We start from the raw sequence: 12,625 nt of genomic DNA on the forward strand, positions 1-12,625 counted from the left end.
ACCTAAGGAAGTGCACTACATATTGTAAAGAACTCTTAAAAGAAACTAAATCGAGTTGATTCCAAGATAACACTTCAAGGCTTCTTCATGTCCCTTGTAAAATTCCACTTGTGTATTTCGTAATAACTTATACATTACTATTCACGTTGAGTTGTTTTGGTATCTAAATGTGTACACCTTCCAAATTTGGCCATTCGTATGAAAATTTACCTACTATAACATAGGTTAAATCCTCAATTGTATTCAGGTGATCCACCTCTAATTATGTCCATCTAACCCTATGGATATCATCAATACAAGTAACATTCTTGATTAGGATAGGTTCAACATTTGTGAAATTCACATACAAACTGAAATATGGATACATATGAAGAGAGACAAACAAGAAAGGAATAGAAGCAAGCTGAGAGAAAAAATGAGAGAGACGAATTAGAGAGTCAATAAATTTTAGATACATGCAAATTTTATATATTTGGATACAGTGTATCTTAAAAAAGTTCGTCTAATCTAACTTACGTGTATCATAGAACATCTATTTGTTTCACAGTATCATCTTTTTATCTCACATGACCGAACATACTATGTCTCTTCATAGTCCCTCCCTTATTCTTGTCACACGTAATCTTTGTGGTTACTCAAATGAAAAATTCCATGGATCAATAGTTAACATCCTTAACGAGCATTCAAAATCTATTTTGGTGAGTCTTTTACTGTCACAAATATGTTCTATAAATCAATAGTCTTTTTTTATATGATTTTTTAAGGAGGACCAGTAGTATTTTCATGGTGACTCAAATGCCTAATTGTGAATTGACGATGAAAATGCTTTACAAGTATCAAAATTTATTGTAGTGATCTTTTTACTGTCACAAGCTTATTCTATAAATCAATAATCTCTCTGTTATTTTACCTTTTTTATGAGAATCAACAATTATATTTCCACATAGTCTCCATGGCGAATCAAACACATAATCTGTAGATCAACATGGAAATGCTTAATGAACACTCTAAACCTATTTTGGTGAGCTTTCTACTATTACAAGCTTATTCTATACGTCAATAGTCTCTCCCTTATTCAATATTATTCTCAGTTAGATCAATAGTATTTTCATTTAATTTTCATAGTGACTCCAACGTCCAATTTATAAATCAATAGTATGAAAATACTCAACATGCATCCTAAGCCTATCTTAATGATAATTTTAGGCCTCATTTATCTGCACTTAATGGTCATTTGATTTTTAGGTTTGAATCTTAATCATTAAGATTCATTCCATTAAGTTTCTTTGTTTCTTTTTTTTTAAAAAAAATAAAAAATCTTAATAGATTTTTATGAGTCTGAATGAATCACATCCATAACAAAGTCTTAATATGACTCAGACTATATTAAAATAATAATAGTTCTTTTCATAAACAAAACTCTCTTCTTCCTTGCTTCTCTTCTGGACAAATTTCAAGTTTCTTCCTCTTCTTTTCCAACGAAATACCTTTCTTTTTTCTTTTGAATAAGTTTTCATAATCTTTTATCTATTTGATATTTCTAATATATAAAATATTCTAGAGTGAATTGATATTTATGAAGAACCCTTCTTGTCACAATTCGTTTGTTGTCAATTTTTTTTTGGAAGAAGTTATCATTGTTTCTTGAGAAAAAAATTATTTGAGAAAAAAAATTATTTTTTTTATAATCTTATTCTTGAAACAATTGTTTGAAAGAAGTATTTTAGGTTTAGATTATAACTTTTATTGATATAATGTTTAATATCAATTTTTTTAAAAAAATATCATGCACATTCAAATATTGAAAATAAACAATCGTAATAATTTAATGTTCAGACATAAAAACTATATTTTAATATTTAAACAAATAATCAAATTATGATATCTTAATTTTAATTCATATTCAAACCTGTTTATCTTAACGAAAGTAAATGAGGTATTAATGTGACAAGACTATTTTGTAATAAAACAAAAGAAGTTGAAGAAAAAAAAAAAAAAGAGAAGGATAAAATGAAAATGAAAATAAAATAAATAAAAAACAGTAGGCTGAGGCTGTCTCTTCTCCTTCCTAAACCCAGCAGCAGCCACCATTCTTGTTGAGAGACAGAGCCCTAAACGCCCAAATCTGCTAAACCACCATTGACAGTCAGGGGGCCTTATTATCAGGTAAACAAACCTAAGCAATTACAGAAACTACTTGTCTTTCAATCGAGAAAGAAATAACAAAGACAAAAAAGAAGAAAAAAAAATCAAGAAAAAACGTCGAGCCAAAAAAAGAAAAGAAAAAAAAAATTCATTCTTCTCTTTTTCTTGCTAGTTTAAAACCCTACCTATTTCTCTGGGATTTTTGTTTTAATCCTCCAGCTTTTATCTCTGTTGCGGCATAGATGACTGCATTGTTTATTGAGGTATTTTTTTTTCATTTCTGTTTTCACCTTTTTTATGTTCTGAATTTATTTACCTTGTTTTACACTAAAAAATTGGTTCTTTATCGGCGAATTGGTGTTAATTTCGTGTAAAAATCGAGTTGTTTAATTGGGTTTTTTTTTAGTTGGTGGGTGTTTATTTTATACCGTTTCTTGATTTTTGGTGTTACTTTGTGTTCTTCATTGGGTTTTAATGGAGAAATGTTGATGAGGTTTTGCACATACATGGGGTAGCAATTGAAGTGAAATTTTGTGACATTTCTGTTAAATTTTGTTACATTTCTGTTTGATTATTCGACTTCTAAATTTTCCCTATTTCTTTAGGGGGAGGGATGTGATGGTGGAATTGATATAGAAATGAACAATTAAGTAAGGAAAACAAGCACATATAAAGTAAAAACCCATATAGGCAAAAAATGGAAATGAACCAACTTACCTTCTATTATGATTCATATGTTTTTTTTTTTTTTTTAAATTAGTGTTTGTTAATTATGTAACTTGATCAACCTGCTATGTTTTTTCTTTAAGAAGAATATACTACTGATGAAACAATCTCCCTGAAGGTGCATGTCTCGTTGGAATTCGGAGAGGTTTACTTACGATGGTTTGATTATGTTACTGATGCTTGTCTTCTAAAGGAATAAAGCTGCTGTCTTGTTCATAACATCGACACTTTTAAGGTTGAAACTTTATTTATACCGTAGTTCTGAGAAGGCCCATAAACAGTTTTATCAGATTTATCAGCTGATATCTGGAGGTCCTATGGCGATCGTCAAACCAGAGGTATGAGATAACTTCTTTATGTTCAAATGACACTTGGATGTATTTATCTAGTAAAAAAGGCTACTTGGTTATGATCTTTACGAATTTAGGAGACTCTTAACTTCTATTCCTTTTATCTTCATCCAATCACATTCCTTTTAAGGCTGTCTTATATCAGTTGCTTGGTCAGGTTGTGAGTTGCATTAACTTAAGGTGTTATGAGATCCCATGATTCGGGAATAGTAGTGGTTTTGTGTTAAGATGAACTGGCTATGCTACATACTTTTTTTTAATCTTAAATTTGAATTGGATACTGCATGGAAGAGCTAGGTGTTTCTTAGTTTATTGATGGCACGTTGTGCCACGATACAAGATGCATTATATAGATCACAGCCCTGAAATATTGTAAGCATTAAAATGATCCTGTTTGAGAACTGATAAAGACAGCTTTAGCATGAAGGGTAGAGATAAGTGGAACCATCCCTTTCTTCATCTAAAGAAATAGTAATTCTTTTGGATAATGGCCAAAATCCTTTTTTGCATGGGAATGGAGTGTGACATCCTGCATCACTGTCCAAGGTGTGGGAATAGATTTTTATTGCATTTCCAATGATCTCCCTTTATTATTTTTCAATCAGGCAACGTCCAAGATCTTCTGCTAAATTTGCGCTGCTGTTAATTCTATACAGATGAAGTCATATATCTGGCTTGAAACTGCTGATGGTTCAATCCAAGAAGTGGAGGAAGAGGTTGCCATGTTTTGCCCTGTGATATGCAGGGAATTACTTCAAAATGGCAAGGGATCTTCGAAAAATTGTGCAATATTACTTCCTGAACGAGTCAATCCTGCTAACTTAGAGTTAATACTGGAGTTTTGTCGGTTCCATCAAGTTCCTGGCCGTTCTAATAAGGTCTCTTTCTTGCTTCTTCTAAAGCAATGCATCCCCCCCCCCCCCCCCCCCCAAACAACAACCTCATACACATAATGAAGGAAAATCAGGGCTTAGTATGGTTATGTAACATGATGTTCAATCATTTGGCTTCCACTATAACAGTTGTCATTTACATACCTAGGAGCGCAAGAAACATGATGAGAAGTTTGTCCGGTTAGATACCAAGACGTTATGTGATTTGGCTTCTGCTGCTGACAGTCTTCAGCTAAGGCCTGTGGTTGACCTTACGAGCCGTGCACTTGCTCGGGTGATCGAAGGCAAAACTCCCGAGGAAATACGTGAAACTTTCCATTTGCCTGATGATCTAACAGAGGTCTGTCTCACTTGCAGAGAACTTAGATATCCTTCTACTGCCATATTATGGTTGTCCTTACATTGAAGTGGTATTTCTTCAGGAGGAGAAGTTGGAACCTTTGAGAAATATGACGGATGATCCACGTATCCGCCTTCTAAATCGACTCTATGCAAGAAAAAGGAAAGAATTATATGACAGAAAGAAACTAAAGGTGCTTTGACATTTATCTCACGTTGTAATCTCTAGTCAAGTTTATTTATATCGGTAATTATTGTGTGATTGTATATGCATCTCTCATTCTGCATTAATTCATTAATGTTTAACTGATTTTCATTTTGATTTTCCAGAATGTTGATGTAGAAGAAGAGCCCCGCGTAGATGAAAGATCAGTTGATGATCTTTTGTCATTCATAAATGGTGGAGATCAAGGTACAATTGTGGACTTCATTTACACTCTCATTTGTTGTGTAGAGTTGCACTAACTTCTACAGATTATATAAGTAAGATATTTGAACTACCACCTCTAGTTACATTTTTGGGGGGTGGATTTGCTCGTCATAGCTTCCATTCCCTCCCTCTCAATTTATATGACAGTTTGACTTCGTAGGGAGTTTAAGAAAGAAAGACTTTTGAAACTTGTGTGTCTAAGATAAGTCATAGATATTTGTGTGGTTGTAAATCATTTCATTTAGGGTAAAATGGGCACTTTGAAATTAAATTACTAAATATAGAATTGTTTTTGGGATTGACTAAGAAGGAAAGTGACCATATAAATTGGGACAGAGGGAGTATATAGTTTGCCAAAACTATGATCAGGGCCGGCCTTCTTATGCTTTCGATGAATCAATTGCGTTTTTTTTTCAAATAAGTAAATATGTTTTGCTGCATTATCATCATATCTGTAGTCTGTATGGTCACCGGACCTTATAATACTGTAATCTAGTTTTGTCTGAAGGACTTGACTTTGTCATTAGTAGATGCACATGAGTAGGTTAGCTAATAAATTTATGTGGAACTGTATACTTTTTGTGTTTGCAAGCCCCTATCTGAAATAGAATAGTTTTTTAACCATCCTTTATCGTTTTGAGAACCCTGTTCTTGTCTTGTTTGTGACAAGTTCCTTCTTTTAACTGTATCATGATTATCTTTTCTGCAGACTCAAAGGCTGCAAGAGTAACAAAAAATAAAAAGAAATCTCGAGGAAGAAAAGAACAAGCTAGAAATTCGTCTTCAAATAATGAAGCTGGAAACAATAATAAGGTTGGTATCTCATGTACTCTAGGTTCTTTTCTGTTTCTTTCTATTATGTTTATGCTCGCAGTGTAAGAGAAGAGTGTGTTTCTTGTAACTATATTCTACTTTTTTGATATGATCCTTGCTGGTACTCAGGAATCTAATTGCCTTACATCTGGCTGCCTAAATGGTGACACCAGTGATGGGTCTTCTCCAAGTAGAAATTCTGAGCTGCAAAACTCACCATCTGCAATGTTTTCATCTAAGCTCGACTTGGATGATTTTGATATTGATGATGAGTTAGATCCAGCAAGGAAGGAAGAAATTGACAGGTTCGTTCATCTTGTATTAGTGTTCTAGAGATATACTTTGTTATTCTGACTATATGGCATGACTGCATTTCTCGTGAAAAATTATTTATGTTAATATCTCTCTCTTTTGATAGATTTTGGTAATGTTTATTTGGGTAAAGGGAAAACTACTTCCCTACGAGTAGTGTACCACACTTCCTATTTCTGCAGAGGTTGCATACCTGTTCTAAGAAGCTCATTGGAACTGTCTGTTTCCTTCATATTTTGGATAAGGAACTATGTACATCCCCCGTCCCTTTGTTTTTTTGATAAGGAATTGTGTATATCCCTTGTTCTCTGGTAAGCCCGAAGGATTGCATACTCCAGGGCATACTGTATGGCTTAAAGGTTAACTTAGCCCGGTTATGCATATTACTGACCCCCTCTACCAAGAAAAGAAAAGAAAGAGAAAAGGTTGGAGATAGAATCTTCCCAACATCCCATGCTTTTGGGGAGCTTGACTTTTTCCTGTGTAATAGATCCCTGATCCCCTGGGAAAAACTTTAGATTCTAAAACTGAATCTAATATCGTTCACACTTTTGACGATCCGTCTTTTGTCCATCCAAGTCGATGAATTTTCTCTATTTCATTTGTTTGACCTGCTCCCTTCGTACAAGTTTCAACCCTTACTGGCATTAATGTCTTGCTTGATTTTGTATACTGGTAGCTTTCCTAATTGTGCTAACTGCAAGTACAGCAATGTTAACATGCTTGGATTCTTCTAGCTGTAATCTGCTTACCTATTATAGTATATATGGATTTATTTAATTGATGTGGAACTGTCATATCATCCACGTGTTATGGTGCATGTATAAGAGTTGATAAATCTTTATTATGTAGCAGTGGTCATTTCCTATTTTTTGTCCTTGAAAAATGTTGGAGTTCCATCTGAGTTTCTGTCTTTGGAGTGACAGGCCTCTGTCTGTGTGATTACTATCTATAACAGCGAGATGTCTCCATATATCTCTTGGCATGGGCTGCTATCGTCTGTATGGGGCAAGAATTCTTATAAAGTTTCCATGGTAAGATGTGTGATTTCTAATGTGTTTTGTATTTCTATATTGCAGGGAGGTTGAGGATTTTGCTCGGAGACTAGACTCTGTCTGGCCAGAAAGGATACAACAGATTTTGTCTTTGGGTCAGGAGAATAGACGGCTTACACCAATTTCCATGAACGGAAATGGTTCCATGAAGAGATGTACAGGTAGATCTTTTACTTTTCCTGAACCGAACATTTATTGATAACTTATCCTTGTTTGGATGGTATGCTTAGTATTTTCTTCTCATTTTGTCTTTACTTTTTACTATTTAATAATTCTATTTCATTTTTACCCTATCTTTTCAAGTAGCTCTACTCCGTACCCTACTTTTCTGTGGATTTATTATTCAAATTATGGATGAGTCGTTATGTATCGATGGAGAATGATATAATCTATTCAACATTGTATTTATTAAAACAATATAGTATGATACAATACAATACATTATGATACATTACGTAACAACCATCCAAACCGAGTGTTCAGGGAAGTACAATATTCTTTTGGAAAGATCTTGCTGAAAAGAATCCTCTGCGTAAGACTGGAGTTTCAAGGAGACTCTTTCTATCATTCTAAATACCAAAAGTACAAGAAATTTTAGGCTATTTAAAAGAAGTTGAATTTAACTGTAGAGTCTTCATTATAAAAGAATATGGTAGTACGTGAGCTGACCTGATTGCTTTCAGTTTTATCCAGCACTCATCGTTAGAAGATAAATTAAAATACTAGAAGTACAAGAACTTTTAGGCCATTTTGAAGAAGTTAACATTCTTAATTGTAGAAGAAAATGGTTGTATGGAGACCTGACCTGATTGCTCTCTGTTTATCCAACATACATGGTTAGGAGGGTAAATTTAAAGATGAAAATTGGGAATGGTGCCTCGGTAGTGTCAGCAATGGTTCCAGATTTAATGTGGGACATCATTGATTTGTTTATACTTCCCAAAGAACTATAAGTATCCCTTGAAGTCAAGCTCTATCTCTTTTGTTTAATGTGTCACATTTCTGATTTCCCGCAGCAAGGTTTCCCTGGTTGTGTCGGTGATATTTAACCTAGTTTATTTCAAAATGTTGCTCTCGAAACAAGAATAAATGAACTTATTGCCGCAGCTGTCTTTTTTCTTGTCATAGTTGCAATGATTCTTTTAAGACATTAGCGTAGTATTTTAGTTTGAATGTTCGTCAACCCCATGCATGATTTTTTCTTTTGATAACCATGGTGTCCGTGCCAGCTCACGTGCACCTCAACTAACTCCACGAGATCCCGGCCCCATGCATGATTTTTCTCACGACCTCATTATTTTATTTATGAATCACCTGGCAGTAGACCTTTCTTGTTGAGTTGCTTCAAGAGATGGGAATGTTCTTTTTTTTTTTTTTTTATAAAGGTAAAGTTGTATTTTTCTGCATTAAGGGTATGCTGGCTACCTCCAAAAAAATTACAAGCTATTCTCATTATCACATAGATCCTTGAAATCTACCAACTGTTCTACTTCTTCTACCTTCTTCTTTTCACCAAAAATACAACATGTTAGTGCAATTTTCTTTAAAGTTCTGAATAATGTTAGTAATAGTCATGACACCTGAGGTTTCTCTCTAAATAGCCCACCAGACACAAGCAGGTACTATACACCCCATCAGAACAACTCAAAAGATCAGCAGTATGTTCTGGCATCACCCAGGGCTCTTCAGAAATGCTGAGAACCATGTGTCTTACCTGAACAGTAATCATACAGAGCAGGCCTCTTTTCTTGAGTTTTTTCCTGAGTGAGACATGTCTATCTGGAGACCAACTAGGTGAAGCGTTTCACCTTGGTTTGGGTGTTGCACTTCAATATTTGTTTCAAGAGATGGGATAGTTTATCAAGGAGTGTACAGTTTTGTGGCTGGGTTCTAGTTGGGACTAATATTACTATTGATTTTGCTTTGCACTTCCTCCCTATGAAAAAATAAACAGAAAGACCCGAAATCAACATGAAATGGCTTTTTATTTAATAAATATCTGTTTTGTGCTAGAAGCTCGTCTCTCAAAAGAAGTTTGTTGTCTTTGCAGCAGGTGTGGACCGGGGATAGTGATGGAAATGGTGGACAAACGACAATGCGTTTTTTTTTTTGTATACAGCTTGAGCTTAAAATGCCAGGTTGTCTGTCTATTGCAACAAAGAACTTTGGTATCCATATCATGTAAAGTTTCCGGTCAAGCTGCCAATAGCAAGTTCGCGTCCCTGGATACACGCCAGGTTCTCAAAGTGTACTGAAATATCAGAATAGAAGGAAAGTTTCTGTTGTTTGTGACTATGGAATTTGCAAAACTTGTGCATTTCAAAAAAGCTGAGATTAACAGTTTCCAGTTTTGCACTACATTCCTAGTTTCTTTTTAAACCATGGTTTTGATTTTTCCATCTTCTCTTTTAATTATATAGTCCAAATGTTTGTTGTAACCTCCCATCCTTTTTTTGTTTCATTTTTTAATTTACCATAAAAGGAATTTATCATGATCATACCCCCTTCCCATGAAATTGCTTCATACCTAAAGGGATTTGAAAATCATTGTGTAACGAAGTCTACTTGACCAGCACCAATGTATATGATGAACATATACTCCCTCTGTTCCTATTTAGTTGTCCACTCTAGAAGTGACACATGTATTAAGACACCAGTTTTTATCATAGGTTAGTTATAATTTTATCTTTTAACTTAAAAGATTATATAACTTTTCAAATATAATAAATATATTTTCTGGTTTCAAAAAACATGATTACCACTTAGTAGTATAAAAGAGACGAGCAAACAAAAGCTGTCTGTCTATAAATAGAAAATAGTAGCAATACACATGGAGTCCCATTATATTTTTGTGTAATATGTAAAGTGGGTTTCAATAGTATATGGTTATTTTTAATGGCAAAGAAGAAGTAGCTCACGGTCGCACCACAGCCCCCAATGCGACCGCCAATTGACATGTGCCTACTTACACAAACACAAAGCCCTTTATTTTATTCATAATTTTGTTAAAAGTATTATGTAATTGTTTTGAGATTAATTGTTAGTGATATATGAAAATAAAAATTATAGTTATTTAGAATAAAATGATAAAAGATATTCAAAGTTAAGATACAGATAATTTGTTTCTTTGAAATTCAAAGTTCATTGTGATATTATCTTTAACAGAACTTTTTTGATTTGTATGGTAAGGAACACAATAACCTAATAAAATATTTATGATAATACCAATAATAAATAAATATTTCTTTACTAAATACTTTCTCTATTGCTATTTATATGTTGTTTGCTATTTATATGTCGTTCCTATAAATAGTAGATTATTATTAATTTGTCTTTTCATAAAATCATACATAAATGCAGGGGCATATTTTAAGGAGGGCTTCTAGGTAAAAAATTAAAGAGCTCCATTTAATAACTTCTATGAATATACACTAGGTTGCACAAAAAAGTCGTTTTTGGATCAATTCAAAGCCCAAAAAGGTTTTTAAAAGGTTAAAAGGTCCGTTGAGCGCCTCAAGGCTATGTCATAATAGATCCGAACACTTGCCCCGGATCGACTTCCAGATCATAATTGCTCTAGTAAATAACTAAAGAAAATAGATAGGAGATAGAAAAATAGAAGAGAAACGAACTCATCGTATTCACGTGAATCATGCTTTTCTCTTGAGATCATATACAGTAGTGTTATATTATATAAATATGTGAACCCGTATTATAATATTAATGACAGGGTACACCTCTCTACGTGAGGTTAGAGATTTGAATTTTATATTTATTTTATTTTATTTTTCTTTCTAAAATTATATAAGACATCTCTTAGCATCTAAAATGTCGAACCGATCAAAATTATATCTTACATCAACCATTTTATTAACAGTGCACCCTTCATACCCTTCGAGGTGGTCCAGTGGTCAGTCTCAAGTTGTGAAATCAATTGTCAGCGAAAGCAGGGAATTTGCCTTCTGAATCTAACTCATTGCACTGAGCTTGCCTAGTGCGAATTACCTGTCCAATATGAATTACGAGCTATTGCATAAGAGCGAAAGTTTGAACCATGTGCGCGCCCATCCTCTAGAAATTCAATCAAAGTAAATTAACTCATATTCATTTATCGAAAAACTTTGAGTTAAAAAAAAAACACGATATAACGATATAATTAATATCTCCACTACGTCATCTCCTTTCAGCCACGTATTTTATCCAAAATCTCCAACTAGCACGTGTACTCATGATCTCCTCCCCTTAAATCTTTCTCCTCTCAGTCACTCTCTCAAACTTCCATGTATAGTAGTAGTTCTTCATTATCTTCAACAACAAAATTTGTTAAAGAAAAAAAAAATGTCAGGTGGAGTTGGTCCAAGTAGTGACATTCTTAAAGACGAAAACACTGAACAAATCATGAACAATTCCCAGAAAAAAACACAACAAAAAAACAGAGGATTTTTCACTTTTCGACAGCTCAACGTCCTCGCCATCATAGTCATCTTTTCTTCAAGTGGTATGGTGAGTATTGAAGATTTCTTCTTCGTTCTATTCTCCCTAATTTACATCTACTTCCTCTCCAAAACTGCCTTTCCCCAAATCTCTCCTAAAACAGAGCAGCCCCCTGTTTTCGGCGAAAAAAACAGAGTACTAAATCTTTACGTTTCGATTGGAGCTCTGGTTGGGTTATTTCTCCCGATACTTTATATTTTCGAAGGAATTTACGAGGGAGATAAAGAAGGTATCAAAGCAGCAGCCCCACATGTTTTCTTGCTGGCTAGTCAAGTTTTCATGGAAGGTTTAACGTTTACCGATCAATTTTCGCTGCCTGTAAGAGTTTTTGTTCCGGTTTTTTACAATTCGAGGAGGATTTTTACGATTATGGAGTGGTTGAAGACTGAAATATCGAAAGTGGATGAAGAATATGGAGGGAATTTGAGGAGGGTGCATATGGGTAGAGGATTAGCTACTGCTAATATGGTGTTTTGGTGTTTTAATTTGTTCTGTTTTTTGTTGCCTGTGTATCTTCCTAAGGCCTTTAAGATATACTACTGTGGCCGCAAATCAAAAGATTGATCAGTGTATAATTTTTTGTTTTCATCTGGCAAAGGATTCAACTAGTTTTAGTATGTATATAAATGGAGTTGTATGTCTCTTTTGAGTCTGTTTGTACACCAGTACTCTTGAGATTACAAGGGTCTATCAGAAAAGTGGCATGTACCTACCACTATTCGTTATATGTATTTTGTGGCATTACCTGGAATATGTTAATCGTCATATATAATAACATTAATCAGCTAAAGCATGATCGATCTGAATAACATCCCAAAACAACACTTGAGAAACAGATCACTGGGTATATCAGCGAGTCACACTCCTTAATATTTACTTGAAGCTTTGAATAGAAAACCGACAATATTGTAAATCGCGACGAATAAAATCACATTCGGGGTATATTCGTTTTCTAAGAGGGAAGAATACGATCCACAGCCAGTACGGCAGTATCCGATGGGATCCAAACTGTAGAAATGCTACTTTTTAGGAGGCCAATTGGATGCAACTCAAGATTAATCGAGACAG

The 12,625-nt window shown here is 34.1% G+C and overlaps 2 protein-coding genes across 19 annotated transcripts; both read left to right on the forward strand.

Moving 5' to 3' along the window:
- The first annotated feature begins 1,988 nt into the window (after positions 1-1,988).
- On the forward strand, positions 1,989-9,501 carry LOC101257146 (SKP1-like protein 21). Of its 18 annotated transcripts, none has more exons than XM_010319318.4 (11): positions 2,001-2,166; positions 2,365-2,408; positions 2,990-3,209; positions 3,878-4,099; positions 4,263-4,454; positions 4,537-4,647; positions 4,784-4,865; positions 5,593-5,696; positions 5,826-6,001; positions 7,088-7,224; positions 9,114-9,501. In XM_010319318.4, exons 3-11 carry the CDS (start codon positions 3,189-3,191, stop codon positions 9,131-9,133), a joined length of 1,065 nt encoding a protein of 354 aa, XP_010317620.2. In that variant the 5' UTR covers positions 2,001-2,166; positions 2,365-2,408; positions 2,990-3,188; the 3' UTR covers positions 9,134-9,501. The 18 variants fall into 18 exon arrangements, with proteins under 18 accessions (XP_025886184.2, XP_010317624.2, XP_069152308.1 ...); XM_069296204.1 differs by having other exon boundaries at positions 2,042-2,166; positions 2,955-3,209; XM_069296205.1 differs by having other exon boundaries at positions 2,042-2,166; positions 2,958-3,209.
- Positions 9,502-11,281: 1,780 nt separating this feature from the next.
- On the forward strand, positions 11,282-12,347 carry LOC101256847 (uncharacterized). Its single transcript, XM_004234365.5, has one exon. The coding sequence runs from the start codon at positions 11,402-11,404 to the stop codon at positions 12,119-12,121; it is 720 nt and encodes a 239-aa protein (XP_004234413.2). The 5' UTR covers positions 11,282-11,401; the 3' UTR covers positions 12,122-12,347.
- The last annotated feature ends 278 nt before the right edge of the window (positions 12,348-12,625 follow it).

This window comes from Solanum lycopersicum, chromosome 3 (genome assembly GCF_036512215.1).
Source record: "Solanum lycopersicum chromosome 3, SLM_r2.1".
NCBI lineage: Eukaryota > Viridiplantae > Streptophyta > Magnoliopsida > Solanales > Solanaceae > Solanum > Solanum lycopersicum.